The sequence below is a fragment of the Amblyomma maculatum genome, chromosome 3, assembly GCF_055883805.1.
Source record: "Amblyomma maculatum isolate TAMU_Amacu chromosome 3, ASM5588380v1, whole genome shotgun sequence".
Lineage (NCBI taxonomy): Eukaryota > Metazoa > Arthropoda > Arachnida > Ixodida > Ixodidae > Amblyomma > Amblyomma maculatum.
The window spans coordinates 136,725,067-136,750,339 of NC_139346.1; the positions used below are offsets into that span (position 1 = coordinate 136,725,067).

Genomic DNA, 25,273 nt, shown 5'->3' on the forward strand with positions numbered 1-25,273 from the left:
TGTGCACTTCATTTGGGGCTGAATCTCAAGGAACAATCAGTGTGCATGCATCACAAGAAGTGAATAAGGTGGGTTACGTCCAGTTGTGGTCTATGACAGCACAAGAGCCTGTTAAAACGTTTTTGTCTATTTCCGCATGCATGGAAGTAAAAGCAGCTTCCATGTTTAGCGAATAGGTTTCGTTCGACAAGTGGTGACGCTGTCGGACATTGTGAAGTCTGGTGTGCAGCCGGCAGCCGGCCGTCCCGTACTTATATTTCTGCCATTTCTGCCCTGGTACGTCGTTTAGCTCTACTATTAGCGAGCTCTTAAATGCGTCATGCATAATTTTTCTTAAAACACAAAGAACAGCAAAATGTGCAAGTTTGGCTGTAAGTTATTGTGTAACAGATTGTGGCGCCTGTGACATTATCGCTACTTGCGTGATAGTAGCTATCTTAGCAAGTGTACGCGTACATTTGTAATGCCCGGAGCATGCGTGAGATACAAAGCGTCTGTCTATATACTTGTCATGTTGCAACAAATGGAGGTTGTTCCCTGTGGCCTGCTCCAGGGGCGGCCACGCACAAATCCTCTTTGAAGTGTCGTCCATCGAACTCCACATGGTGTCAGAAGTGGTTGTCCGGGTTGTACTAGACCCGTGGTAGGTGTAAGGCTACCGCTTGTGGTAGGCCGCCAGCATCATCGTTACCAGCCCGAAAAACAGCAACTAAACATGGCGCAAGAAACGAAGGTTTCCTCCCAGCTTTTCCTAGTGGAACTGCCAGCGAGCTTCAACTTTGACAAAACATCCGAATGGCCTGAGTGGACACAAGAATTCTATGACTACCGATTCGCCTCGGGACTTAACGAGCGAACTGAAGAGGCTCACGACAGGCACGCAATATTTTAAAGACTTTCAGCTTGTCTGAGGAAGACTCGAAGAAATACGACGTCGTGAAGAAACGGGTCGATTCCCATTTTGTTGCCACACGGTACCTAGTCTACGAAAGCGCGTGCTTCCATCGCCGTCACCAAGGACCAGGCGAGTCCGCAGATCAGTATGTTACGGAGTTACATACGCTGGTCGATAGATGCTACTACAGGGAGATGAAAGAGCGTATGATTCTCGACCGCTTTGTAGTTGGAATACGAGACGTGAAGTTGTCGGAAGCTCTTGAAATGGATGCGGCGCTGACTCTAGAAAGTGGTTTCACGAAGGCACACCTGAAAGAAACTGTGAAACAACAGCAGCAGGATCTTCGCAGCAGCGTAGACCGTGATGGTTCAATGACGAGCGCTGAAGTCGACACTGTTCATAGGCGGGCACCGAACCAGAAATATCTGGAGCACCTGAAGTGTGCAGCTTGCGGTAGGGGTCCTCAATCCAGGTCGTCAAGCCCTGCCAGGGGAGCGCTGTGCTACAGGTTTCAGCGCCGGGGACACTTCGCGGCTGTCTGCCCACGGACACACTGGACCACGGAACCCGAAGTACGGCATTTGGAGGTAGGAGTCCACAGTCCTCGGGGTGAGCATCCGAACAGCAACTGTGGGACGCTTTCCGTGGGGAATTTGTCTGCGATATCAGAAAAAGCACGCTTTGTTCAGATTGATATTACTGGTGTAGTTGTTGAGCATTCGGCGAAGCGAGCGAGCGAAATCCGCTGCCGCCGACACGCTCCTTCGTTCACACTTCTGAGCCAACATATCGCCGCCGTCGCCGCTTCGACTGCGAGCTCCCGTTAACCCTGACCTGACCGCTTGACTGCAGCTACGAATGCCACGAAAAGCATACAGCGATGCTAAGTGCCCGAAGGAAAAACGCATTATCATTCAATTCTTCATTAAATCATGGCACATTTGACCCATGTAATGTGGCAACAAGAGCTTCAACGTGCTATTTGCAGGCATCGTAAACAAAAGGGGCATATTTGCCGCCTATACCAAGAACAGAGTCGATCATAATCCAAACTTCATTCTTTCCCTATTGAATCCTTCCCAATTGCGCTGGTCGCCGGCGAAAAAGGGCCTCGGATAAAAAGTACAAAACTAAAAGGTAACAAAGCCTCTCAAATGCATTAAAAATATGTTTTAGGAAAAACTGGCAACGCAACAGGATTCGACCTCATTGTCATTTGCCCCGTAGCGTCCTGCGCTAACCACTCGTCCGCTGAGATTTGGTTTTCTTTGTTTGCTGTTAACAATGATATTTACAGTGGGGCAAAGTCAAAGTATAATGCCACAAAGCGCTCTAACAAAAGTAAGAGTTCACAAAGTTTCAAAAACGCTTTAGGTTAGCCAGTTAACCCTAAACTGGCACCCATTTAGGTTTATCACTTTGGGTAATATAGATGGCGGTCAGGTTGTTGATACTCTCAATGAAATACTCCTTCGCGGAGCGAGCATCTGCGTCCGTGTGTCTCACAGCCATTCTCGTTTTCCATACACTGTGGAGGCAAAGCAATATGAATAAGTCATATGGCACACCCCCTTGATTATGGACCGGCAGGAACCGTATACCATATCATGTAATTGGCAAGTCCTTTTTAAAGTCCTCTGCAAGATATCCCACAGAAAGACTGCATCCCAGCAGTCAAGAAAAATATGATCTATGGTTTCCGGTTTATGGCAAGCCAAGCAGTCTACCGACGACGGAACAAAGACACCTTTTTTCCTCAAGCACGGTTTAATAGGTAATGTACCAGTGTGCAATAGGAAGAAAAAATGTTTTTCTGACGACCGTGCTGGCATCTTTTTAACTCTTTTTAGGACATCCTTACCTTCCCCTCCACAGTGTAATGATCGATACAACAGCACTGGCATCATTACATCAAGCAGGTCCTTATACAGTTGCTTTTGGGTTACAGCGCTTAGATATTCCATTGAGCATCTCACTTTTAAAATGTTAAAGGAAGCCACAACCTCAAGCAAAAAAACACTCAGTCTTTTGTGGTTAAAGTTGCTAGAGGACACCGAAATTTCGGGTAAGTCTTGGCTCAGTCTAAATTGAAAAACCGTATGCAGACAAGGGTCGGTTTGGTTCCGTAAGAACATTAGCTTGGATACTATTTGTCGTAAAAATAAATGGGCCAAACCAAGTCCTCTACTTTTTACCGAGCGAAACACGAGTTGTGCGAACTTAGGAAATATTTTGGCATTTGAAGTCAAGACACCATTTATAACGGAACTTCACATTTCGAGGGGTACAGGCCATTGCTGCCGCTCTAAAAATTGCCACTTCTTGACCATTGGAGCTTACTGCCGGCTCCTCTCAGGACTTGCAGCTAATGTTCTGGATACCTATGAGCATTATATTGTGCACTGCAATTATTTTAACATGTAGAGTTTAGGAGCGCCGCGGCTCTTCGGTCATGTTCTGCTACCGTGGACGTAATTTTCGCTGAACACGGAGCTGTAGCACAAACATTCAAGAAAATTGCGACGAAGCTTCAAAACTGGCAAGCGCAGCAGCGATGACACTAGTTTGCTTTTATTTGTATGTAACCATTTCGGGAAGCGTTGCGATGACCGAGGGCTCGGTTTGTTGATACGCAGTGGAAGAAAGAGCGCGAAAGCTTGCAAAACACGTAAAGTACTGTGCATTACAAGCGCTCTATGCTGTTTTTTTTTTCTTTCATGGGCCCATCGCTCGGTAAATTACTCTCTTCCTCGTTTTATCGATTTCTTTTTCTGCGGTCTATACTGGGCCACGGTGTGAGCTACGGTCTCTGATGCGTAGGCCCTGCTTTGAGCCTGCAGTGAACATTTTGGCAGTAATCATCGTCTTAGAGTGGCCTCAAGAACAGCTGTGAGGATTGTTATGCATGTAACCACATTATTCAGTTCCAGATTTAGGTGTACGTTAATCGCCAGTGCGTTATGAGACAGAGCCGCGCCGATCATCGTCTCTCCTGAAACGCTCGAAACGACGTTACGTAATATGGGAACTCTCGACAAAAGATACCGCCGAAAAAAGACACACAATATAGCTTCACAGCGTCACGACATCGAAAGCATTTCGGCTGTGGCCGTCACAATATCGTGAGCCGATGGTCGATTGCGAATACGCTGTTGCCGTGTTGGCTCCTGAGGGATGCTAACCGGTCGACGCCGTGGGCTGCGCCGGCTCAACTTCCTCGCCTTCCGATTGGCGGATGAATTCGGTGGAAAAAAATGCGGCAGCCAGAATCGGTCCCGGACTGATTTGGCTTTCCGCCGAGATTTCTGGCAGATGCTTTCCCGCGGCGGCGGAATTCGCTGGCTTTTGCCGCCTAATGCTCAAGTGTGAACGAGCCTAAATGGCTCGTTCACACTTGGGGCACTTGCCTACTCAACAAGAGAGAGGAACGGCTTGTCATATGGAGATGCCACACTTCCGAGCGTAAAAGACGGTGCATAACCCTTGAAATGGAGCCTATGAAAGACGTCAGTCAACGGGTTGTATATCAAAAAAAAAAAAAAAACTCTACCAAATCGGAATACTGTATAGACTGTGGGATTCCACATTCCCTTCTCCTGCACGACGCGGCGAACACCCTCTCTCTGTCTCGGTGAGCCCTCATCTTTTTCCTCCTGGCCTCCTTCCCCTGGAGTGCGGCGGAGAGGGTCGGGGTGAGAGAACTGGCGTCGCATGCCGGGCGGCCCCTCCTTCCCCCTCCCCTCGGGGGACAGCATCTGCATCCAGGGAGACGACGCCGCACGCTGGAGCGTGTGGATCATGCTACGGTGCAGAGGAAGAAAATTAGGCACTCCCAATAAACAGCTTGGCCCGCTGGCTATGTATGCCTCGGTGCATCGTTCTTCACGGCCGCGTCTGTGGTCAGAGCTAGCGGCGGGGAGTTTGGTTCTGAGAGCAGAGCCCGAGTTCCGTGAGAACCCCCCAAGACAAAATTGAAACCGCTGTATGCTACTTCAAAGATAATCGAACAGTACTCTTCCCTGTCGAGCAAAATGAAAAAAAAAAGATGTGTATACCTAAGGTCGCTCATTGCTAAAAATACAGTGACCAGAACATACTCAGCTAGGAAAACGTACATGTCGCTACATAAATCCTGGCATTGCCGAGCTAAGTTACTGCCAGTTTTTTCCTTAACGTCTATAGAGCGGGGCCTTTCACACTGTCACTTTAGAAGCGATGCAGATTCAGTAAATTTATAAGAATATGATGCATGTTTTCTTTGAGCGGAAACTTATTATCCAAAGTCAAACTGCGCCTAAACTTGCAGACCAAGGTGGAGCTCTATGGCTTGGTGTAGCCATCAACTGGAAATGCTAATAATACTTCTCTAAATAACTTCATCATTTTTTAGACCGCAAATGAACATCGAATAGAAATATTGTATTTGCTCTTTCGAAAAATTGAAATCTTTCCACTGAGGTGGCTGACTGTCGTTCGCTTTCAGTGAGTGGCGTCAAAGGTGCGTTTCAGATCTGCTCACCAAGGGCCGCATCCGTCTCGCAGGTCACGCAACACTCGGGGCCATGGAGCTGAACATATCAAGCGCGCTAGGAGCTCTTCTAGCCGTCATCATTGTCGGCGTTGTGGCGTGGCTCGGAGAAAGACGTCGACAACAGCGCCTCTTTCAGCGGTACGGGATTCCAGGACCCGAACCTAGCAGCATAATTTTCGGCCACTGGAAAGAATTTCGAAGGAGCCCCCTTGAGGTAGCAGCATCATTTGTTCGCAACTAGTGACCTAGGCAGGAAAATGATTGGTGAATTATGATTGCTGACCTAGACAAGAAAAGTAGAAAGGTAGGCTTGAAAATCAATATGCAGAAGACTGAGGTAATGTTCAACAGCCTCGGGAAGGAACAGCACTTTACATTAGGTAGCGATGCAATGGAAGTAGTAGGCGAATACGTCTACTTATGACAGGTGGTAACCGCAGATCCGGACCATGAAAAGGAAATAACAAGAAGAATTAGATTGGGGTGGAGCGCATTTGGCAAGCACTCGCAGATTATGACTAGCAGCTTACTGGTATCGCTCAAGAGGAAAGTATACAACATTTGCATCTTACCCGTACTCACCTATGGGACTGAAACGTGGAGGCTAACCAAGAGGGTTCTACTTAAGATGAGAACGGCGCAGAGGGCTACGGAACGAGAAATGGTAGGGGTAACATTAAGAGATAGGAAGCGTGCAGAGTGGGTCAGATAAATAACTCAAGGTACTGACATTCTAGTGGAAATCAAGAAAAAGAAAAGTGCATGGTCAGGACATGTAGTGCGAAGAGAGGATAACCGATGGTCGCTTAGGGTAACAAACTGGATTTCAAGGGAAGAAAAACGTAGCATGGGGAGGGCAGAAATTAGGTGGGCGGATGAGGTAAAGAAGTTCACAGGGGTCAAGTGGATGCAGCTAGCACAGAACCGGGTTAAGTGGAGAGATAAGGAAGAGGCCTTCGCCCTGCAGTGAGTATAGTCAGGCTGCTGCTGCTGATGATGATGAGTCTAGTAGTTTCGTGTTCTGTGCAATACGAAGCTCTTGAAACAGCTAGATGTCAGAAGCAATGCCCATTATATGTTCTACGTGAGCAGAGAAAAAATGAGAATTCTCTGTTTGCTACTCATCTTAGTGCTCCTACTGGCAATGTTCGTGGCCTGCTCAACTTGACAGTATTGCCATTTTAGCACTCCTCGTATTATATAACTAAACGGACTTTAACAAGGAAGGCATGGAGTCACGTGTCCTTCATGTTGAAAGCTCACGACAAAACAACCACGGAAGACTGCTCATATATCTTTCGGTTGACTGTATTTCGAGAAATCGCGGTGCCTAATTTTCGTTCAAAGCTGCTCGGTGCGTTTGTCCAGCGCAATAGAATATATAATAGTCTAAAACATTGCATCAGGCCAGAAAAATACGAAGGAACGTATTTGGAACAAGTGTTTGTGAGAACTTTCCTACAGCGTCATTTTGTTACAGTTCCAAGGGAGCGCGAGAGCACTGCAACGGTCGCTTTGCACATTGTTTCTCGCAGGGCTGGCCAATAGGCCCGTACCTTAGTCTGATTGCTCAATCTGTAGGAAAGACAGAGGAAGATGATGAGAGCATACTGGCTTCCTCGCCAACATCTACTCTTTTCTATGTCGGTATATTCCACATGGGTGACGTAGCAAGCTTTTATCTGGGGTCAATAGTTAGAAGCCTGGTAAGACAGAATGCTGGCCAGCAGTTATACATGATGGTGAAATCCATCTTTACTGAAACATCTTCATATCGTTACAATAGTATATTTTTGTCTAAGTAGATAGCAGTGATGTTATGTTCGTTCTGTTCAGCAGGTAAAGAAGCAGAAGACGAGAACAGTAGACGAGGATCTGATGATGATCAAGAGGGGATGTATATTTACAGATGAAAAATATTATACATTGGCAAACTGTAAGTTACAGTAACAAGTCACACAGACACTGCAACTTAAAACAAAAACAGACTCTCACACAGAGAAGTCCCACTACAAGCCCTTACTTTTCTACCGAGCATTTTGGTTAAAGCCTAGGGACTGTAAATACGTGCTAAGCACGGAGCCTCAAACTTGACTGACAAACATGGTCCGAGGACCGCTTTTTGATGACAAACATCAACAAAGGCCTGAGGGCGGTCACCTTAGGTGACCCGCCTCGTAAATAAAGCAACCAATCAAATTATTGAAAAACATGCCACAACCCCCGTGGGTTGGGGATAATCTCGGACCACCCAGGTCCTTAATTACTTCAAATAAAAAAATACAACATTCAAAACACACACTCTTTCCACTCGCCGGTTCCCAAGCCCTCTCACACGGTGCCTGTCTTTGTCTCCACTCCTCAGCGTGTTTGCGACGCGACCGTGCAGCTGCGCCTTTGTGAAAGAAACGCCGAGGTCACTCAGCCGTCCCGTTCGAGGAAAAGGGGGCGAGGGGCACTGTCCCTGAGCAGTGTATAGTCGCCGTCGGTCGGAATGTCCCGGGAGGGGGGCAGGTGTCGCGCCTATTGTCGCCCTCTGCTGACCGTAAGCTGGTTCGCAGAAGCGTACCACTGTTGATCCCGGCTGCGTTCGCGTCTTGGCGACGCCTCGAGAAAAAGGGTGAAACCAACCAGGCCTCCAGCGCGCCCCGCGAGCCCGCGCCCAAGAAAAGGGGGGACAGGGAGAAAAAAAAAACAAACAACAGCGCTCGCTCCTTTGCCTCGGCGCGTGGGGGGGGGGGCATCGACCGCCAGCGCGACTGCACGTGCGAGTCGCTTTTCACTGCGGCCTTACAATAGCACTTGCACAGCTTTTTAGCCCTAGTTGAATTTGATTGCTTTTGATAACATACGCCTTGGATTCACTAGGCATGTCTCGAACGTTGTATTATATGCACGGTGAAGATTCGTGACATCGAAAATTCTTGTACGCTTGCTCAAGAGGCATGAACTCTCAAGAAGCATGAACTGAAGGTTAAGGGCGGCTAAAATGCTGCTTCGGGTTAAATTCTAATTCAAGCAATCCATAGAGATGGTCTTTTTTAAGCATTCGAGTCAGATTTTAAATCTTTACGGAGAGCCGATAAATTACAGAGAGTGCTTTAAAAGTGGCCATGGCTAGCAGTCTCATAGTCGATTTGGGCGACACATTTCCACGCACAAGGCTCCCCACGGACGTCAGTGGGGCTGCTAGGCGCACCTAGGTGATTGGACGCTCCCGAGTTCGGCGAGCGGGACGGGGCGTGGTGGGGTGCTATGGCGACTTTTCTTTTTTTTTTTTCTTGCACTCCGGTGTGCGTTGAGTTGAGGGGGGGGGGGGAGAGGAGGAGCGTCATTTTCGATTGCCCATATGTTCTCTGTAAATGAAGCCAGCTTAAAATTTTTTTTTGTTACAGAGAGGATTGATAAGATACTTATTGCTAATGCGTTTTATAATTGTAGTAAATAGCTTTTCATGCGCCCTTTAATTATGTTTTACAATCTTTCTTCTCTTACGGCAGGTGACAGGCGAATGGATGCGGAAATACGGGAGTTTCTTCGGCTTTTATATTGGCGAAATGCCGTACATCGTAGTGTCCGACCTGGAAATGATCAAGGAATGCTTTGTCAGACAAGCTCATATTTTCCGCGATCGGATGCCTATGATACTGGAAGTGGAAACCTTCAACACCAGTCTGGTGGGGCTGAAAGGTATATATACGAAGACCAGAGTGGCGTTAGCATCACAGATTCTTAATTTCTGAGTAAATTTGTGTTTTTTTTTTTTTGCATTTGGTATTGAGGCGTCATACTTATAAATCCTTAAATATCAGCCGTCGAAATACGATGAATTCTCACCGACTTTCTACTTTGTAGTAAAATCAGAGATCTCTTGAATGTTTGGTGTAGCCATTTATGTAGGTGGCATAGAAGTGTTGAAATATTCGGCTGGGGAAGTAATTTATAGTCACAATTTTTGCAGCGATCTTTGCGCTGTGTTTAGTGGGACAATGTAATTCAGAATAAATGGCTGAAAACATGCACCTACTTTACACTTGTCACACTCATGTACGCATAAAAACACAACAAGGTTTCAATTCGATTCTTTCAGACGCATACCTATTAAGACACCTAATAATTTAGAACAGTAATGAAACAGAGCGCCTAGAATTGCAGAAAAGACTTCTCTGACACTTTATTATTAAAATTTACGAGTTGACTTTTTAATAACCTAGGCGGATTTTGAGTGCCAGAAAGGATACGTACACAAGAAAAATGTGATGCCGTATCAGTTTTCAAAGCGACGAAAAGTCGAGCTTTCTTTAATGCAAAAAGTGAAGCTGATTTCACAATTAGCGACACGCTGGGATGCAGAGCGAAATCAGAAATACGTGAGCTATTTTACCGCGGTAGAAGAGGCAAAAAAATGAAGTAATCGCCAACAACGCGGCTTGGCGTTTTTGAGAGCGTTATCTTCGACAGATTACAATCAATGGGGGCGAACTTCAGCATAGATAGCTAAAAACACAGTAGCAAGCCATTTAACCGTGTAATATTTAATTCTTTGACTCACATTTATGCGCCTCAATAATGCTGAGAATGGTAGTTGTTCGGAAATTATCAAATTTTAGCTACGCTTTCAAAAATGCCAGTTTTGTCTGCTGCTGTAAAAACAAAAAAACAACATTCGACTGTGTGGATATCCATTCGAGTGGTGTAGATACGAACCATAGAACGTATGCATTCTATTTCCCGATAACTAATTTCTACTAGGCGCTTAAGAATGCTGTCGCGTGCCGACAGATATTCGGGATCTCAATATCTGTCGTGGATTTGAGATTAGTCAACGTGATGTAGAACCCTCAGGTTATTTAAAATAATACTGCGTCCTCCATTGTGGCGTCTCTTATGCCAAATGCCGCTACCTTAGGTAATAAATCGCACATAGCGTAAACATAAAATAGCGAAATAACATTTTCTGCTAGTCAGCTAGGTTTGTCGTCCAGAGAGGTAATCGGATTCAAGATAAAATTACGCTCCTTACTGCTCTTGCGCAGGAGACGAATGGAGGAAAGTGCGAGCAGTAATGAATCCCAGTTTCTCAGGAGCCAAGATGAAGTACATATTGAAAATCATGAACGGCTGCGTGAACGACATGCTGCAAGTGCTGGAAGAGCGACTGGCGAAGGGTGATACCTCCGTGGACATGACACTGATGGCGCAAGGGCTAACCATGGACGCCATATCAAAGACTGTCCTAGGATGGGAGGTGAGGTATTTGAGACAGCACATTACCGATAACTGATTGCTTTTACTTTAAAGAGTGCCTTGGTGTCCTAATATTATGCCTGCCAAATACTCACGTCGGAAACGCTGAGCGCTCTTATTCCGCAAATCGCTTGAAATGTTAGTTTTGTATGACACGTTTCAGCAGTTGCTTCCAAAAATGCAGCTAGTTGCGCTAAAACAGTCAGAAATAAACTAAATGCGTTTTAGGTATGTAAATTTTAAGATACCAGTGAAGCAGTTACTAAGCCGGGCCTCTAAGTAAAGTGCAGTGTCTCGTCACTTACGCACCATGGCTCATTGAATGATTGAGCGTTTGTAATGATAGCTAAAAAGCAGCATTATTCAACTAAAAGCTGCCTCATGGAGCAAAAGCAATTGTAGGGATTTGGCCTACGACATAGGTTCCCAACGAAGAGTATTCTCTTTCCGGAGCCAGACGGAGTGGTCTAAAATACTAAACAAACAAAAAAGCACGGATGGGTGCAGACGAGAACAACAATGATTGAAGGGCTCTTTTATCAATATCTTGGCAACGGTTTCTTGCTTTAGTGCACACGACAGTTCAGTTGAGAGTATATATTCTTATCCTTCGAACAATGGTAACCATTGCTTTATTTATGAACTCACTGATGTGTGATACTGATGGTAAGTTCACGAATAGGCAGCCGTAGCTTAGCGTGCAACTGAAGACGGAACGCTGTAGAACTACCAGCTGATTACTAGCACGTATACCGACAAAGATGAAGAATTCTGGCGCGTCCTTTCTGTTAGACTGATGAAAGCCATTGCGGACTCCAAATCATTAGGAACACGGACGTGCACTATCTATTACTATCTTTTAGTAACAGATACTAGAGCCATGGCCTTACACTCAAATACTTCACGAATACAGTGACGTATCGTTAACGTGCCTTCTAGTTCCTTTTGTACTGATTCAGGAAGTGTAATGTTTTGCGAGACATTATCGAACGATTATTTACTAAGGAATAAAAAAAGCAAGGAGAAGGCTTATCGGAAGGGGCAGAGATCGAAACTCAAGAGAGGAAGAATATTCAGGGCGATGCAAGCCCACTAAGGTGCTAATGTGTCCCCGTCGAAGATGACAAAACCTTAACAAACCAGGTGAGCCGTGTAAGAGCCAACATCGATAACATTTTATGAAGGCTGGTTTCAGTACAGAGGCCCTCGAATATCCTATCTTGCACTCAGTGTGGATGGAAACAAGCTGGCCATGTCTGTGGCTTCAGAGGAAAGGAGTAAGCAAGTGTTCGCGCACATGTAGAATTTTATGTGATACGAAGGTGATCACGACATGAACTTTTCATGCGGTGCTCTGCGGTAGCTGTTGTTTAGAAGACCAACAAAAAGCAGTCATTGCTTACCGGTAACTTTATTTACATTGATCTCTACCTTTATCGGATAAAAGGTAATCGCAGACCTCAAAAATGCCTTGTTCGTCAGCCGAGGCAAACCAATGATTGTCATAATATACTTCTGACTGTGCAAGGAACCGTCAGTTAGGAAGGATAAGGAGGGAAGACCACTCCTTGCTTAACGTTTCTCTCGCTATGTGTATCTTCGATAATCGATATGGTGGACTATGTGGCATCCCTACGCGAAATGCATAGTGGCTGGAATGGACGGCTATGTGTCGTCCCGGTCGTCTTGTCCAGCTGGCGCTGCAGTATGTTTACGTAGCACCGAAACCGGATACGTCGGCAGCTGGAGATGGTCAGATAAAAGTGACTGGAATGGTTATTTGCTTGTAGGTCCACTGCCAACCAAAGGAAAGCAAAATTTTGTGCTGATACAGTTGGCAAGAGATTTGTACAGAAATCTGAGAATGATAGTCTCATTGGGTGTGCGGTAAAACACAGGATACGAACAGAGCAAGGAAGTATACAGGGACACATCTAAAAGAGCACACAGTTTAAGGCTATATACTTAACACTTGTTCACCCCCCTTTTTTTTTTTGGTGTTGAAAAGCTAATAATAAAATTGGAGCAAGAGCCAGTACCGACCAAAACAAATAACGAAAGTGCTTGCTCGAAGTATGTTTTTATCGAAAACAATGCAGCTCAAAATCAATTCAAGCTTTCATGTATTGGTCATAATTGTTGGGGTGAATACCCGAAAATGGCATAAATTTCTGCAGGGTCTCATACGAACATTCGGCCAATACCATTCCCAATTCAATTTGTTCAGCAATGCGCTCTCGCTCTACTATTTGATCAGTAGCCGCCCTGGGTAGCTAAGCTGGAAATGCGGCTGCCTCAGTTAGAAACGCGGCTGCCTTAGATAAGCGGTGGTTCCGGGTTCTAATCCAGGACCAAGATGAATTTCTTGTCAACTACAGAGTTTCTGAAAAAGCCCTTTATATTTGCTTTCTGTGCATATGGGCGCGTTTTGGAGTACACTTATGAGTAATCTCTCCACAATTAGCTTACATCTGCGTTTATTAAATGTATCGAAATTGACTGATTTCGCATGAACTGCATTCGCATGGTGACGCATTCGCCCCAGGTAGGTTGGGAGCAGTTAAAAAATCAAATATATATGGTGCTGATGATGGCATGGAATTTCGTCACCCTGTCAACGGCGCCAGCGTCTTTGACAACGGAAACAACGCGAGATGACATACAGAGCAGCTGAAAGAGTTTAGCAGTGCTTATGTGGGGCAAATAGCAGAGTAAAAGAAGCGCAATTAGTTTGTTCGCTTTGGTCTTTTTTTTTTCGCTCACAGACGCGCCGATTATTAGATATCTTTATTTTTATTTCTGCCATAAGGCCAAACTGAAAAACAAAATTGCTTTTGTATGCAAAACTGTGAGCTGTCAAATCAGCGGCTTAATCTGGATCCTGACATAAGGTCTAGCAGTGGTAGGAATGGAAAGTTCTGATGAATTTGTTTAAGGTTTGCTATTTACCAGCTTTCAGACTAAAAAAAAAAAAGTGGCATTTAATTGTCCGTAAGATGTGCTGCCAGATAAAGGACGATAATTTTTCAACTGATTGTGTTCCTTTTTGTTCCTTTTTGCTTTTGTCACTACAGCAGCCTGGCTCCCAAAGGAACCCGGAGGACCCGTTCGTCTGTACTATGAGAAAAACGTTGATTGAAGCCGACACGCCAGTTTTCAACGCCGCCGTCGCATTCCCTCTATTTCGTTGCATCGTTCCGTGGATATTTCCTTACGTAACGTACGGAAAGCTATTTGCAAGTATCTCCAGTCGATTACACGATGTGATACGAGCGCGAAGAGCCCAGGCTGACACTTCACACGCGGACACGTTGCAGCTGATGTTGGACGAACAGGCAAAGAGCAAATGCATCAGTGGCGCTGGCCAAGCTTCGAGCCGGGGAGGTTGCATTGGAAGTGGGTTCGAGCTAACCGACGCGCACATCGCGTCAAATTGTTTTATAATGCTCGCCGCGGGTTTCGAGACAACGGCAGTGACGTTATCGCTAATCTTGGACGAGCTGGCCAGAAACCCACTGGAACAAGAGAAGCTGCACGCAGAGCTCGTTTCCGCGTTTCCGGCAGGTGTGGACGAAGACATCAGCTGCGATCAGCTGCAAAGACTGAAGAGGCTGGACATGATCGTGAGCGAGGGTCTGCGCAAAAACCCACCGCTCGTGCTCTTCACGACGAGACTCTGCTATGAGGAGAGGACGATCATGAGTCGCACCATACCGGCCGGATGTCGACTAGTGGTTCCGGTGTGGAACATCCACCGCGATTCAAAACTGTGGCCCGACCCTGTAAAGTTTGATCCGGAGAGATTCAGTGGCGACAACGAAAGCCAGAGACACCCATTATCGTATATTCCGTTCGGCTTAGGACCCCGACAATGCTTGGGACAGAAGCTCGCTCTGCTAGAGCTGAAGTGTGCTCTTTGTAAGCTGATCCGCAAATTCCAGTTCTCCTTGTGTCAGGGAAGCGAGGCCCCAATAAAGGTCACAGTGCCTTTCATAACCATTTCTCCGGAGAGGAACATTGTCCTCAGTGTGACATTAAGGAATCATGTAGGGTAACTGCTTGTGTTCTTTACCCTGGCACTGGTGCAATAAAAAAGGAATTCCTCAGTTAACGCACGCTAGGCTGTGTATGTTCATGAGGACCCACTTATGCCTTGAAAATAACAATATACATTTCGGCAGTTAAACTACTAGCCCTGATTGTTAATCAGTTGGAGGACATTCTCTGTGGGTCAGGTCAGATTTCTGTGTTAGACAATGGCAAATATAGTCATCACAACTATTTGGCTGGAAAACAGCGCAAGAGACAAACATCGAAGCAGAGAACCACAGGATGAGCGCTGACTCGCAACTGAAAGTTTATTCAAAGACGGAACGTGATATATAGAAAAAAGGACCACCCTATCAAGGTTTGGCGCTTTGGTGTTTGTCTGTGGCGCTGATTTCTATTCAATATGTTCCACCAACTCGTCTGTTTGGCGATAGTGTTGAACTATTCGACGTACGCGAAATGCAAGAAAAAGGCCTCCTACGATGCTCCCCGTTACCTTGCGCCAGTAGCAGCCATTATTTCCCTGAGAAATGCTTATATATTCACTTGATTTTCTGCTCAGCAGCTGTGCTTTGCTCGCCTTGAAGTCACACCATTGGTTTCCTGTTAGTTCTAACCAAGTTGCCTGCTCCCTTCATACACATCCAGTAAAAGTGCATTTTAACGCTACCAGGCCTACGGGTGTCGTGAAGTCTTCGCAGTGCTCGTCACATTAAATATTAAAACCTTCTCTTTTTTATATTTCTCTCTTTCCTCTATGTCTCCTCATTTTCTGCTTTGTTGGAGAAAGTGGAGCTGCAGAATGAATGCCCGGTCAACCTACACGAAGTAGCCAGTCTTAGATTGTCTGAGACGATACTCCAGACTTCTCAAGGCGGACTGCGATAACGTTCGAGCTCTCGCTGTACTTACGTTTCATGTTTGCTTTAGTTTTGTTGCTTCAGCACATACATAGTCTCTGAGAACCTCTCTGGACACCACTTTATGCACTGCCTCCTTTACACTAATCGCTGTTTCATGCCTTTTTTAGCAGCAGCTGGCGACTGGATGTCATCAACGTGCCCTATAATGTGGTGACACTCAGCCGCGATACTCTAACTACAACTACCGAGCTGGCTGCCCTGCGAGCCGCTCTTATCTGCATTCTAAATCATCCCACTGCAGCCATGGTTATTTGTACTGCCTGTCACTCTAAACGTCAACCGTTCCTATCGTCGCACATTCAGGTGCAGCTCCATAGCGACTTAAGCAGGCTAAACAGGCCTGAAAGCTTCATCACCGCATTGTCCTCAAATTGTTGTGCTGCCTACCCATTGCGGCATCTTATTCAGCGACCAGGTTGTCAGTGTAGGTAAAGCGAAGCATGGCGATTCATCCGCGCTGCCTGTCTTCATTTACTGTCGATTTTATGGAGCCAGATTTACTAAATTATCAGCAAATCGGCCTAGATTACACGCAGAACGGCTGCCTCTAGTAGCCCCCTGTGCCTGACATGTGACATGCGCGAAGATCGTAAGCACCTGGCCTGCAGTTGTCATAATTACAATACACACTACGAGGCATTGTAAGAATTCTGTCAGGCTAGCGCTTAACGCCTGGAGCATATACTATGGTGCATCGATGTCCAGACGAGAACATCGAGGCTCCCTAGGAACGTCTTTGGAGCCTAATGTGATGCGGCTTCGGGTACGAGTGGTCGAAAACCTTAATAATTTGCCTTGACGACTTGCGTTTTTTGCCTTAACTTAGTGTTTTTGAGTGCGCCGGTGTCATGTATCCTTCATTTACTTCCAATATTTTTTTCATCGGGATATAAAATAGTAAGCCAGGTTGTCAGGAAACCATTTGCCCACTATAAAGTGACCCCCTCTTTCTCTTTCATCAGCGCGCCTTGTGAAAGCTGAAAGTGATGAAGGTAGGACAGGTAATTTTTCGGAGGGGATCAAAAAGGCCATTTTTTAATTTGGCTCCGGTGGGCGATGCTTTTTGATTCTTCCTTCCTGATTACGTGACCTTGACGATATCATTGTCTTGATCAGTAAGGTCATTTTGTTTTTCAAGGTAGAGGGGGTATGTTTCGACCAGAATTCAAGCACAATTGTATTAAAATGTTAGTATTATACTAAAGAAACTTTGTGCATCCTCATGATGCATAACTTTTAGGGCTTGCAATTTCTGTCAGGCGGTTAGAGGTAAAGCCAGCAGGCGAACGCACGTGATAAAATACCTACTCCCATGCAGCAGAGTAGGCTTTTGTTCCGTATGTTTTTGTGATGCGCTCAAGCGATAAGATTTGTTTTTTAAAGTGGGGAAGTTAGAGAGCTGGCGGAAACGCGGAAAGGGACAACAAAGGATATGATTTAACAATCAAAATTAACCGTGTGACGCACATCCTTACTCCGGCCTGCCCGCTAACCAAACAAAAGGGCTGCTTTAGGTTGTCTCCACCAGCCCATAACGTGCTTGCAAGAGTGCTGCTTTGATCCTTTGTCGGCGGCACAGACAATTGCAACAGTGGCTGAACAGTAGTGCACTCTGTAAGAGAACAATTCTCCAATCCGGCTGCGCTCCATTTATCTTATTCAAGACAGCCTCCTCCATTAGCTGATGGGAACAACGCGCTCGTAACGGGGATGCCGGAACGTTGTTTCAACGTTTTTTTGTGAGCGGCGCCCACAAATACGAAACAATGGCTGACCGATGAGGCATTCTGTAAAAGAACAAATCTTTAACAGAGGTCTACTTCCTACATTTTATATCAACACTTGTCACCTCTTCGTACATATGTGGACAATGGTCTCCATAAGCTGTGACTTTTGTTCTGCTTGCAGGTGCCACAATAGCACCGGCACTGGGTTGTGCAAGGTCCATTGTATTCGACCTCTGGAGGTTATTGGAATGATTAAGAAGGCGCGTTCCGCTACAACAGTTAAAATCTAGCGAAAACAGTTGCAGCTGTGCGAGCAAATAGGATCTAGTTAGCGATTTTAAATATAGAATACAGGAATGCTGCGCACCCTGTAAAAGCCGCTGATCCGGGCTGCAAAAACTAACATTATATATGCGCACATAATGGGACGGCGGTGAAGGTTTTTGTAACTTAGTGCAAATATATTATTCTTTCGCTTTCGATGTACTGCGCTCTTATCATCAGGGATGAAAGCTTTGTTGTCGCAGCTAAGGGTGTGTTCTGTCCGAATACTTTTACAGTGTAGAAATACCAAAGTGTTAGTCAAAACAATCTAAAGGGCTCGCATATGGTTTAAGGAGTGGGGTCAACCATATTAGCTCGGCATGAAAAAAAATTAAGACAGGAACTATCGCTAAAGAAACAATTACACAATAGTAGACACGTGGTACGAAGAATTTGAGAGAAAAAAAGACTGATGTTTCAAGGATTAGATGGCGCGTTAGCAAAACAACCGTTTCGCGCATGGCGTATTTATCTACTTCTCTCGCATCAGATGTCAAAGCGAGATCTCTGGAGGCTCAACACACCAGTCAGATATGGCCGCCATTTCCGCTTCCGGTGCCCTCATAAGATGACATTGATTAAAGCCGTGGCTTTATAGCGTGGGTGCAATCTGATTTCGGCAGCGCAGTAGTTGGTTTTGTAGCGCTTCGTCTTTGTGCAACATGAATGATTTGTTTTCGCGTAAATGTGGGTTAATGAGCTTTCCAGGCTAGTTATGAATGGTGTGTTTTCGCGTAAATGTGGGTTAATGGGCTTTCCAGTTCGCGGATTATGTGGTTGGCGGATTATGTGGTTTCTTTATGCGCTCCTCAAAGCTGATTTTTGTAGCGTTTTTAAAGAGAAGTCTTTCTACATTTCACATTTTTCAAAGCAAGATTTCCTTCGCAGTTCTTGGTTTCACTGCAGCAAAAAACAATCTATAAATTTATTTATAGATTGTTTCTTTACCTCCACGGTACAGACCTTTGTATGGTGAAGCCCCAGGGCAAGGTGTGTTCAGGCGGTCTGAAATGGTGGGTGCGGCTCCAGAAGTGAACGGTTCTTTTTCAAGTCGGGCACTAGAAGTGCGGCTCTAAGAAAAATAAATAGCTGTGCAGAAGTGCGCAACATGTTTGCCACGTAAAAGACCAGGGACAGCCGAACGCCCAAATGAAGAAAAGTGGTTCGGAGAAAACCGGCTGATGATTTTGTATCAAGCTTGTCCCGCAATCGTAATTTTGCAGAGTTCAGCGCTGTGTCATACCATTTTGCTTCACATTCAACATACATCTTCTAGTAGAACTGGAGGCTAGTCAGCGATAACGATTCGAACCGAAGACCTATGCGCGTCAGGCGTCCATTCAGAAGCAATAACTGCGCATTATTTTTCAAAAAAACAAAAACAGAGAGAAAGTTTATTTATTTGCGGAATGAAAAGCCGGTCCTAAAATGCTCAGACAGATACCTCGCCTTATGCAACAAAACCCAAAATATTTAAAATATTCATGGCATAAGAAAGCGGTATTAAACGTACTTCGCATCCGCCCTTACGGCAAAACTTCAGTAACCCTATATTTCTTATGGCTACTGTACTATCACGTATAGCGTAAAACAGCCTCAAATGTGTACGGGTGGTGAAAAGCATAATTTCCATGCATACAAAAAGAATACAAACAAGAAAATGAAACAATGACAACATGAGAAGACACCAATTGAGTAATTCAAAAAAGGAAACAGACATATCAAAATAGAGTGCGAGTGATACGCGAAGACAAACAGAGTGATATTAATCCAGAAGAAAATTGTGAACACAGAAGAAATCAGAGCGCCGTCAAAAGTCGTAAAATATGTCACAAGTTATTTTTATAATTTGCAATGAAAACTGGAATGCGTGCTACGATGGGGTTCGTACTAGTAATTGACGCTCAGCGCCAGTACGTGGTGTAGGTGGGAACATTTCTTGGCGATATTGCTACGAAGATGACGAAGCGGGCAGGGGCGCGGGGCGGAGCGCTCGCGCCAGGCCCGCTGGCCATTAAAGCATATTTCATCGTCATGTCATCACGTCGTTCTGTTTGTGTTGTCTTGCCGTGTTCCATCGCTTGTCATACCACCACTTAACATTTGGTTGGAGGTGCGGTTCATCCCCATCCTCACCTTGCATAGTCGAAGCCAACCGTACGCCGGGTCCATCTGCCGAAAGCTCGTAGAGATCGCCGCCCAGCTCTGCCCCAGCCCTTTTTGGTCAGACCCGACCAGCCGCTGTCCCCAGCCTCGTTCCTAGCTCTGACCACAACGCACGATGACCAGGAAGAGCCCAAAGCCGACCCTACCGACCCTACCGACCCCACGACGAAGCGACCTCACGACCACTTGAGCGAAGACAGCACCCCCGCCCAAGCCGTTCGGCGTGTCCATGAGCCTTGGCCTTCGGCAAACGATGAAGATTAGACTTGATGCTCTGGTGCAAGCATTCTTCCCATCTTCGCATTCATTGTGGTGTCCAGTGTTTCATGTCCCAATCGTGTGTCTGTGTTCATCGTCCCGTCATGCATTGGATTTCTAGCAATCGATCGGGACGATCGCTCGGTGGCCCCGGGTAATGCTACGAAGATGACGAAGCGGGCAGTGGCGCGGGGCGGAGCGCTCGCGCCAGGCCCGCTGGCCATTAAAGCATATTTCATCGTCACGTCATCACGTCGTTCTGTTTGTGTTGTGTCGCAGTGTTCCATCGCTTGTCATGCCACCACGTAACAATATTACAAAGGGGGGGGGGGGGGCGAAGCCCTCTACATGGCACTTTGGAGTCATTTCATTGGTGTCCCCTTACAAAGCAAAGGAGCGCTTTTGAAGGGCTATCCTATAGAAAGCGCTAGAAATAATCTCGCGCTGCTGCCGATTGACCCTACTGGTGAATAGGTGTACCAAATAATGTAGGGTCCCTTCTGGCGCTGCAGTATGTGGGAATAGGGGCAGGTGAGTACTGTTTGTAGAAAGTCACCAGGTATGCCACAGACCTTCCAGGTGGAAGGAAATTGATCAGGAATGCGGGCCTACAGAATGATGCTGTAGGGAGCTGTGCGCATTTGTAGACTGCGCCAATGGGCGGCTTGTGTGATTGTGAGGGTCAGGGAAAGAGGCACGCATGCTCCTATTTTCCTAGTAGTATGCCGCGCAGAGGTCGGCAGGGAGTTAGGCCCGAGGATGAGGTTAAGGTGGTCACAGTGGTCAAGTGGACGCAGCTAGCACAGGACCGGGTTAGCTGGAGAAAGATGGGTGAGGCCTTCGCCTTACAGTGGGTATAGACCGGCTGATGTAAGGTTGCCACGAAAAGAAGGCCGTTCATGTGAAGCCCGGAAGGCGAGACCTCCGGCCAGTATGTAAGCTTCCTACTTACTGGGAAGGCCCAGCTGCGCATTAACCTGCGCAAACAAAGCGCTGTCCTGTTGCGTGTCCCGTTGCACAGGTAGCTTCACGAAAACGGTCATGCTGAAAATTGAGAAAAGAACACCAGCACCAAATAGTATTGTGATTTCCGAGACTTGATGCCGGCGGGATTTGAAATGCAACAGCATTAAAGATCCCTTGTGGAAACTGCGGTGTTTGCGTCGGCGCTGTAAGTGAAAAGCTGAGCATGCCTCTCGTAGGCCGTGGTATCACTACACCAGATGACATGTCCGCATGGGCAGTCACCGCTAAGTGGTGTAGCTCCTGTGAGACGGAAATCGAACTCCTGAACATAGGACCCACATTCAGCATAGGACCCACATTCAGACTCACGAGGTCTAGGCTAACCCCGCCGGGGTGGTGCAGTGGTAAGACGCCCGACTACTGTGCCGGAGTTCCCGGGTTCGAACCCGACCGCGGCGGCTGCGTTTCGATGGAGGCGAAACGAAGAGGCGTCGTGTGCTGTGCGATGTCAGCGCACGTTAAAGATCCCCAGGTGGTCGAAATTACTCCGTAGCCCTCCACTACGGCTCCTCTTTCTCTCTTTCCACTTTCATTCCCACCCTCCTCCCTTCCCTTACGGCGCGGTTCGGGTGTCCACACAGCAAGTGTGACAGTTACTGCGCCTTTCCCTTCCTGTGAACCAATTTAACTTAACTTTAGGTCTAGGCTAGACAGGTGCTGTTACGTCCACATTGTTACGGGGCGTTAACGAGCGAAGTGTCCCCTTATATATTAGGAGCACCCCAGAGACACCAGTGCACAATCGCACAACAGCTTCAGCGACGTCGTTCTTCCCCCCAGCGTCCAAAATATCTTCGTCGTCTTGCGACATCTTTGGCTACACTCGTAACAATATGGCTTGGTTAGAGCCAGGTAAATATGCTTATATCGGGCGGGCTTCACATGATGTGGTTGTGCTGGTATATGTTAATGATTGTGCCTCAAGGCAATGTGCCCGGACACGTTTTGTTCAAAGTCCACAAAATCACATTGTTCACTAAAACACTAACGCTTCATTCATTTTTACGTAGACGACGCCAGGCCTTTTGCTGGCGGTGATGCCGCCAAAGGGAAGAGGATTCTACTGAGCTTATGGATTGGTCCCAATAAAATGAATTAAAAATACATAACATTAAATTTAAAGCACTAATGTTCATGCCCAGAGGCAAACAGGTGTATGTACCACAAGCTGTATCGCTCAGTGACACTCTCATCGATATAGCTAATAAACACAACATTTTTGGTGTAACGTTTTCTACTCATATGAAGTTGACGCATCATACTGAGTAACTGGAGCGCTTGAGCGCTTTCGCAATGTCTCTACTTTCTACCAGAAAAAGGTCAATTACAAATATTTTATGGTCTTGTTTTCATCGCATATTAATTATTGTAAACTGGTGTGGGGCACCACCATGCAGAAGAACATTGATAAGGTATCGCTTCTGTCTACAGAACTTGCCTACAGAACCCTTATTTAAAAAAATATGCCATATTAGCCGCTAATCAGATTTACTACTTTCGTCTTCTGCAGTACATTCACCATAATAGGCTGTATACTACTCTACCTGATAGATCTACAGTAACGTATGATCTGCGAACACGAAAAAACTTGTACCTATTACCCGAACCAACTATGGAAAACAGAAATTAACTTTTCAGGTGCCATCCCTAATCAACAACACACCAAATGTGGCATTTTCATTGGCACCTAGGGTATTTAAAAAGAACGTAAAACAATATTTAAATGAATATCCCCTATAATTGCAATGGTGGTAGTAACTGTATTTTTCTCATATGTAATCTTTTTTGTGTAAATATTTTTTTGCTTTTAGTGTAAATATTTATGTAATTGACAGCGTGATCTGTTGATTTGTATATCCAATGAATACTGCATGTATTCATATCTTTTACATATCGTGTTGCATAATGTTTTTTTTTATATACACTAGAGGTGTGTGCTGTTGTCTGTTGTGATCTGTTTTGGGAGCCAAGGCCCAGTCAGGCTTGCCGCCATTTGCCTTGGCTTCCCCTTTCTTGTGAAAGGAAGAAATAAACTTTAACTCCAACTCCAACTCCAACTCCAAAAGGAAACGTTGCATTACATCGTCAATGGGCCTTACCTGCAGCCGCCTAAAGAAATGTTCTTTCGATACCGAAGAAATGAATGTTAGAACAATTGACGATTTTCGACTTATCTACACATTTCGCTTTGCCAACAATGTGCCTAAACATTTCTCGGCTCCTTATCTGTCTTGAGAGCGTACTGTGGTGACCCCCTTACCTGTAGCTGTGAGAAATGGCTCACTCTTCACAGACGCCCTTACTAAATGTTACAGTTTTTAAAGCACGTGACTGTAACCCGAAGGCAAATAAGCGAAATTATTGTATCTAACAGCTGACGACCTCTATTTTCTATACACATTTGTCGACGATGTAATTTGCTTGGTAAATAATTTTTTTGTTACCTTTCCCTTCAGCGACATTTGTGATCTGTGTTATTTTGCTTGCAATTGTGACATGTACACTCAAAACAAATGTCTATTTATTCGCTAATTCGCAAATATGCTTTGTATTCTGCTAACGTGTATGGTGCCCAGGCACTCCTAAGCTGTTTCTAAAAAGCTTCTTCGTGTGCGCACCCAGGGCGATATGTTGGCAAATAAATAATGATGACGGTAGTGATTACGTCTGAGATAACAGAAGCCCCAAAAAATGGGTATTACTGATTGAGAGAGTAGCATGAGAGTAGCCGCAGACAGGAGGATTTATTGCTGTGACGTCATAACTGTACAGATGCCTCCTAATGCCCCCCAAATGTTATTCTATACAGCGTGAGAGAACGGCTGTGGTGGAGTGGGTTCAAACCGGCACTCGGGTAATCCTTTCAAGTGGTCAGTGCGATCATGGCAGTACCATTCACCATAGTAGCGAACGTAACCAGCCAGGTCTCATATAGAGATCGGTTTATCGTCCTTCGCACGCCGTGGTAACTGCATTTAAAGTCACTCGTGGGCGGCTCTAGCTGTCTGTCTGGGCACGTAAGCGACACTGTCGAACAAGTAGTCACTCAAAACCCGGTGTACTGGCTTAAAAGATTGGCTGTGGCAGATTTTTGACGCATTTCGTGAGATGATGAATTTCACGAGTACGACGGAAGCGATGAGCAGAGGTGAATTCTGAGTGGCTGTGCGTTCGAATGCGATAGCAGCGAGTGAGGGAACAAAAATTATCAGGGTTTCAACGAAGGTTAAATCGAGGTAGATATGTGAAAGCATTGAGTAATTCGGTTTAGCTTTTTGTCGGTATTTGTTTTTTTTTTTGCTCTAAGTTTCGATTTGGTTACGCTTTAGGATATATAGACATATTATAGGAAACGTGTTCACGTTTACGGTGTCTTCTCTCCCGTTTCAACTCAGCCCGCCGGATGCGGCGCGCTTCTTCGTTCGAGACAGCAGAAAGACCCGCTTATCTCGCCATCCTGGCGTAGTCTGACAGGCCGTAGCAATTGCACGGTGTGCTTATGCAGGCAGCCATGGTGCGCATGAAGATGTTTTATCTATTTTTCTTGGTATTTTGAGCTCGTGCTCCACTTTTATACAACTGATTATTGTGGATTATTAGTTTATTAGTATTGGATATCTATTATCACCATCGATATTTACTCTTTTTTCACACAATACTAATCCTTTCAATAGTTACTGGTTTAAAGGAAAGGTAAGGCACAGAATCTGTAGCGCACATCCTGAAGGCCCGGTTAGACCTCGTGAAATACTAAATTCGCACTAGAAGCGCGATATCAGCTTACAGGGAATGTCGAAGTAGTTTAAGCTTGTTATTATCAGATCGACCTTAAGGAATGATGCGCGAAAACTCTTATACGCATCGCTCTAGTGCACCACAAGCTGGTTCTGAGTTCAGCAAACTCTGCGAAATATCCTAAATTTTGTTTAATCTCTCTTTCGCTATGAAGTCAGAGTAGCTCTATTTTTGTCACACAAGAATAGCGTACCGCGAAAAAATGTAGCCTTGACATAAGTACTATACATTTAAGCCGAGTGATGACTGTTGGTCCGGATACTGCAATGGTTAGTTAGGAAAAAAATAACGTCTCCAGGGCCCCTATTAAACGATGCCATGTCAGGAA

General features: G+C 45.7%; 1 protein-coding gene and 1 pseudogene across 1 annotated transcript; both read left to right on the top strand.

The window, feature by feature from the left end:
* Window positions 1–715: 715 nt before the first annotated feature.
* Window positions 716–4,724, top strand: LOC146196160 (uncharacterized; annotated as a pseudogene).
* Window positions 4,725–5,450: 726 nt separating this feature from the next.
* On the top strand, window positions 5,451–14,776 carry LOC146196161 (cytochrome P450 3A56-like). Its single transcript, XM_084596335.1, has 4 exons — window positions 5,451–5,643; window positions 8,930–9,119; window positions 10,466–10,677; window positions 13,751–14,776. Exons 1-4 carry the CDS (start codon window positions 5,461–5,463, stop codon window positions 14,729–14,731), a joined length of 1,566 nt encoding a protein of 521 aa, XP_084452461.1. The 5' UTR covers window positions 5,451–5,460; the 3' UTR covers window positions 14,732–14,776.
* Window positions 14,777–25,273: the final 10,497 nt, after the last annotated feature.

Excerpts from the sequence above, each read along its gene's own strand:
- LOC146196161 (XM_084596335.1), top strand. The coding sequence starts at position 5,461 with ATGGAGCTGAACATATCAAGCGCGCTAGGAGCTCTTCTAGCCGTCATC. Across the intron at positions 5,644-8,929 it reads TTCGAAGGAGCCCCCTTGAG|GTGACAGGCGAATGGATGCG; the intron begins GTAGCAGCATCA and ends CTCTTACGGCAG. Across the intron at positions 10,678-13,750 it reads AGACTGTCCTAGGATGGGAG|CAGCCTGGCTCCCAAAGGAA; the intron begins GTGAGGTATTTG and ends TTGTCACTACAG.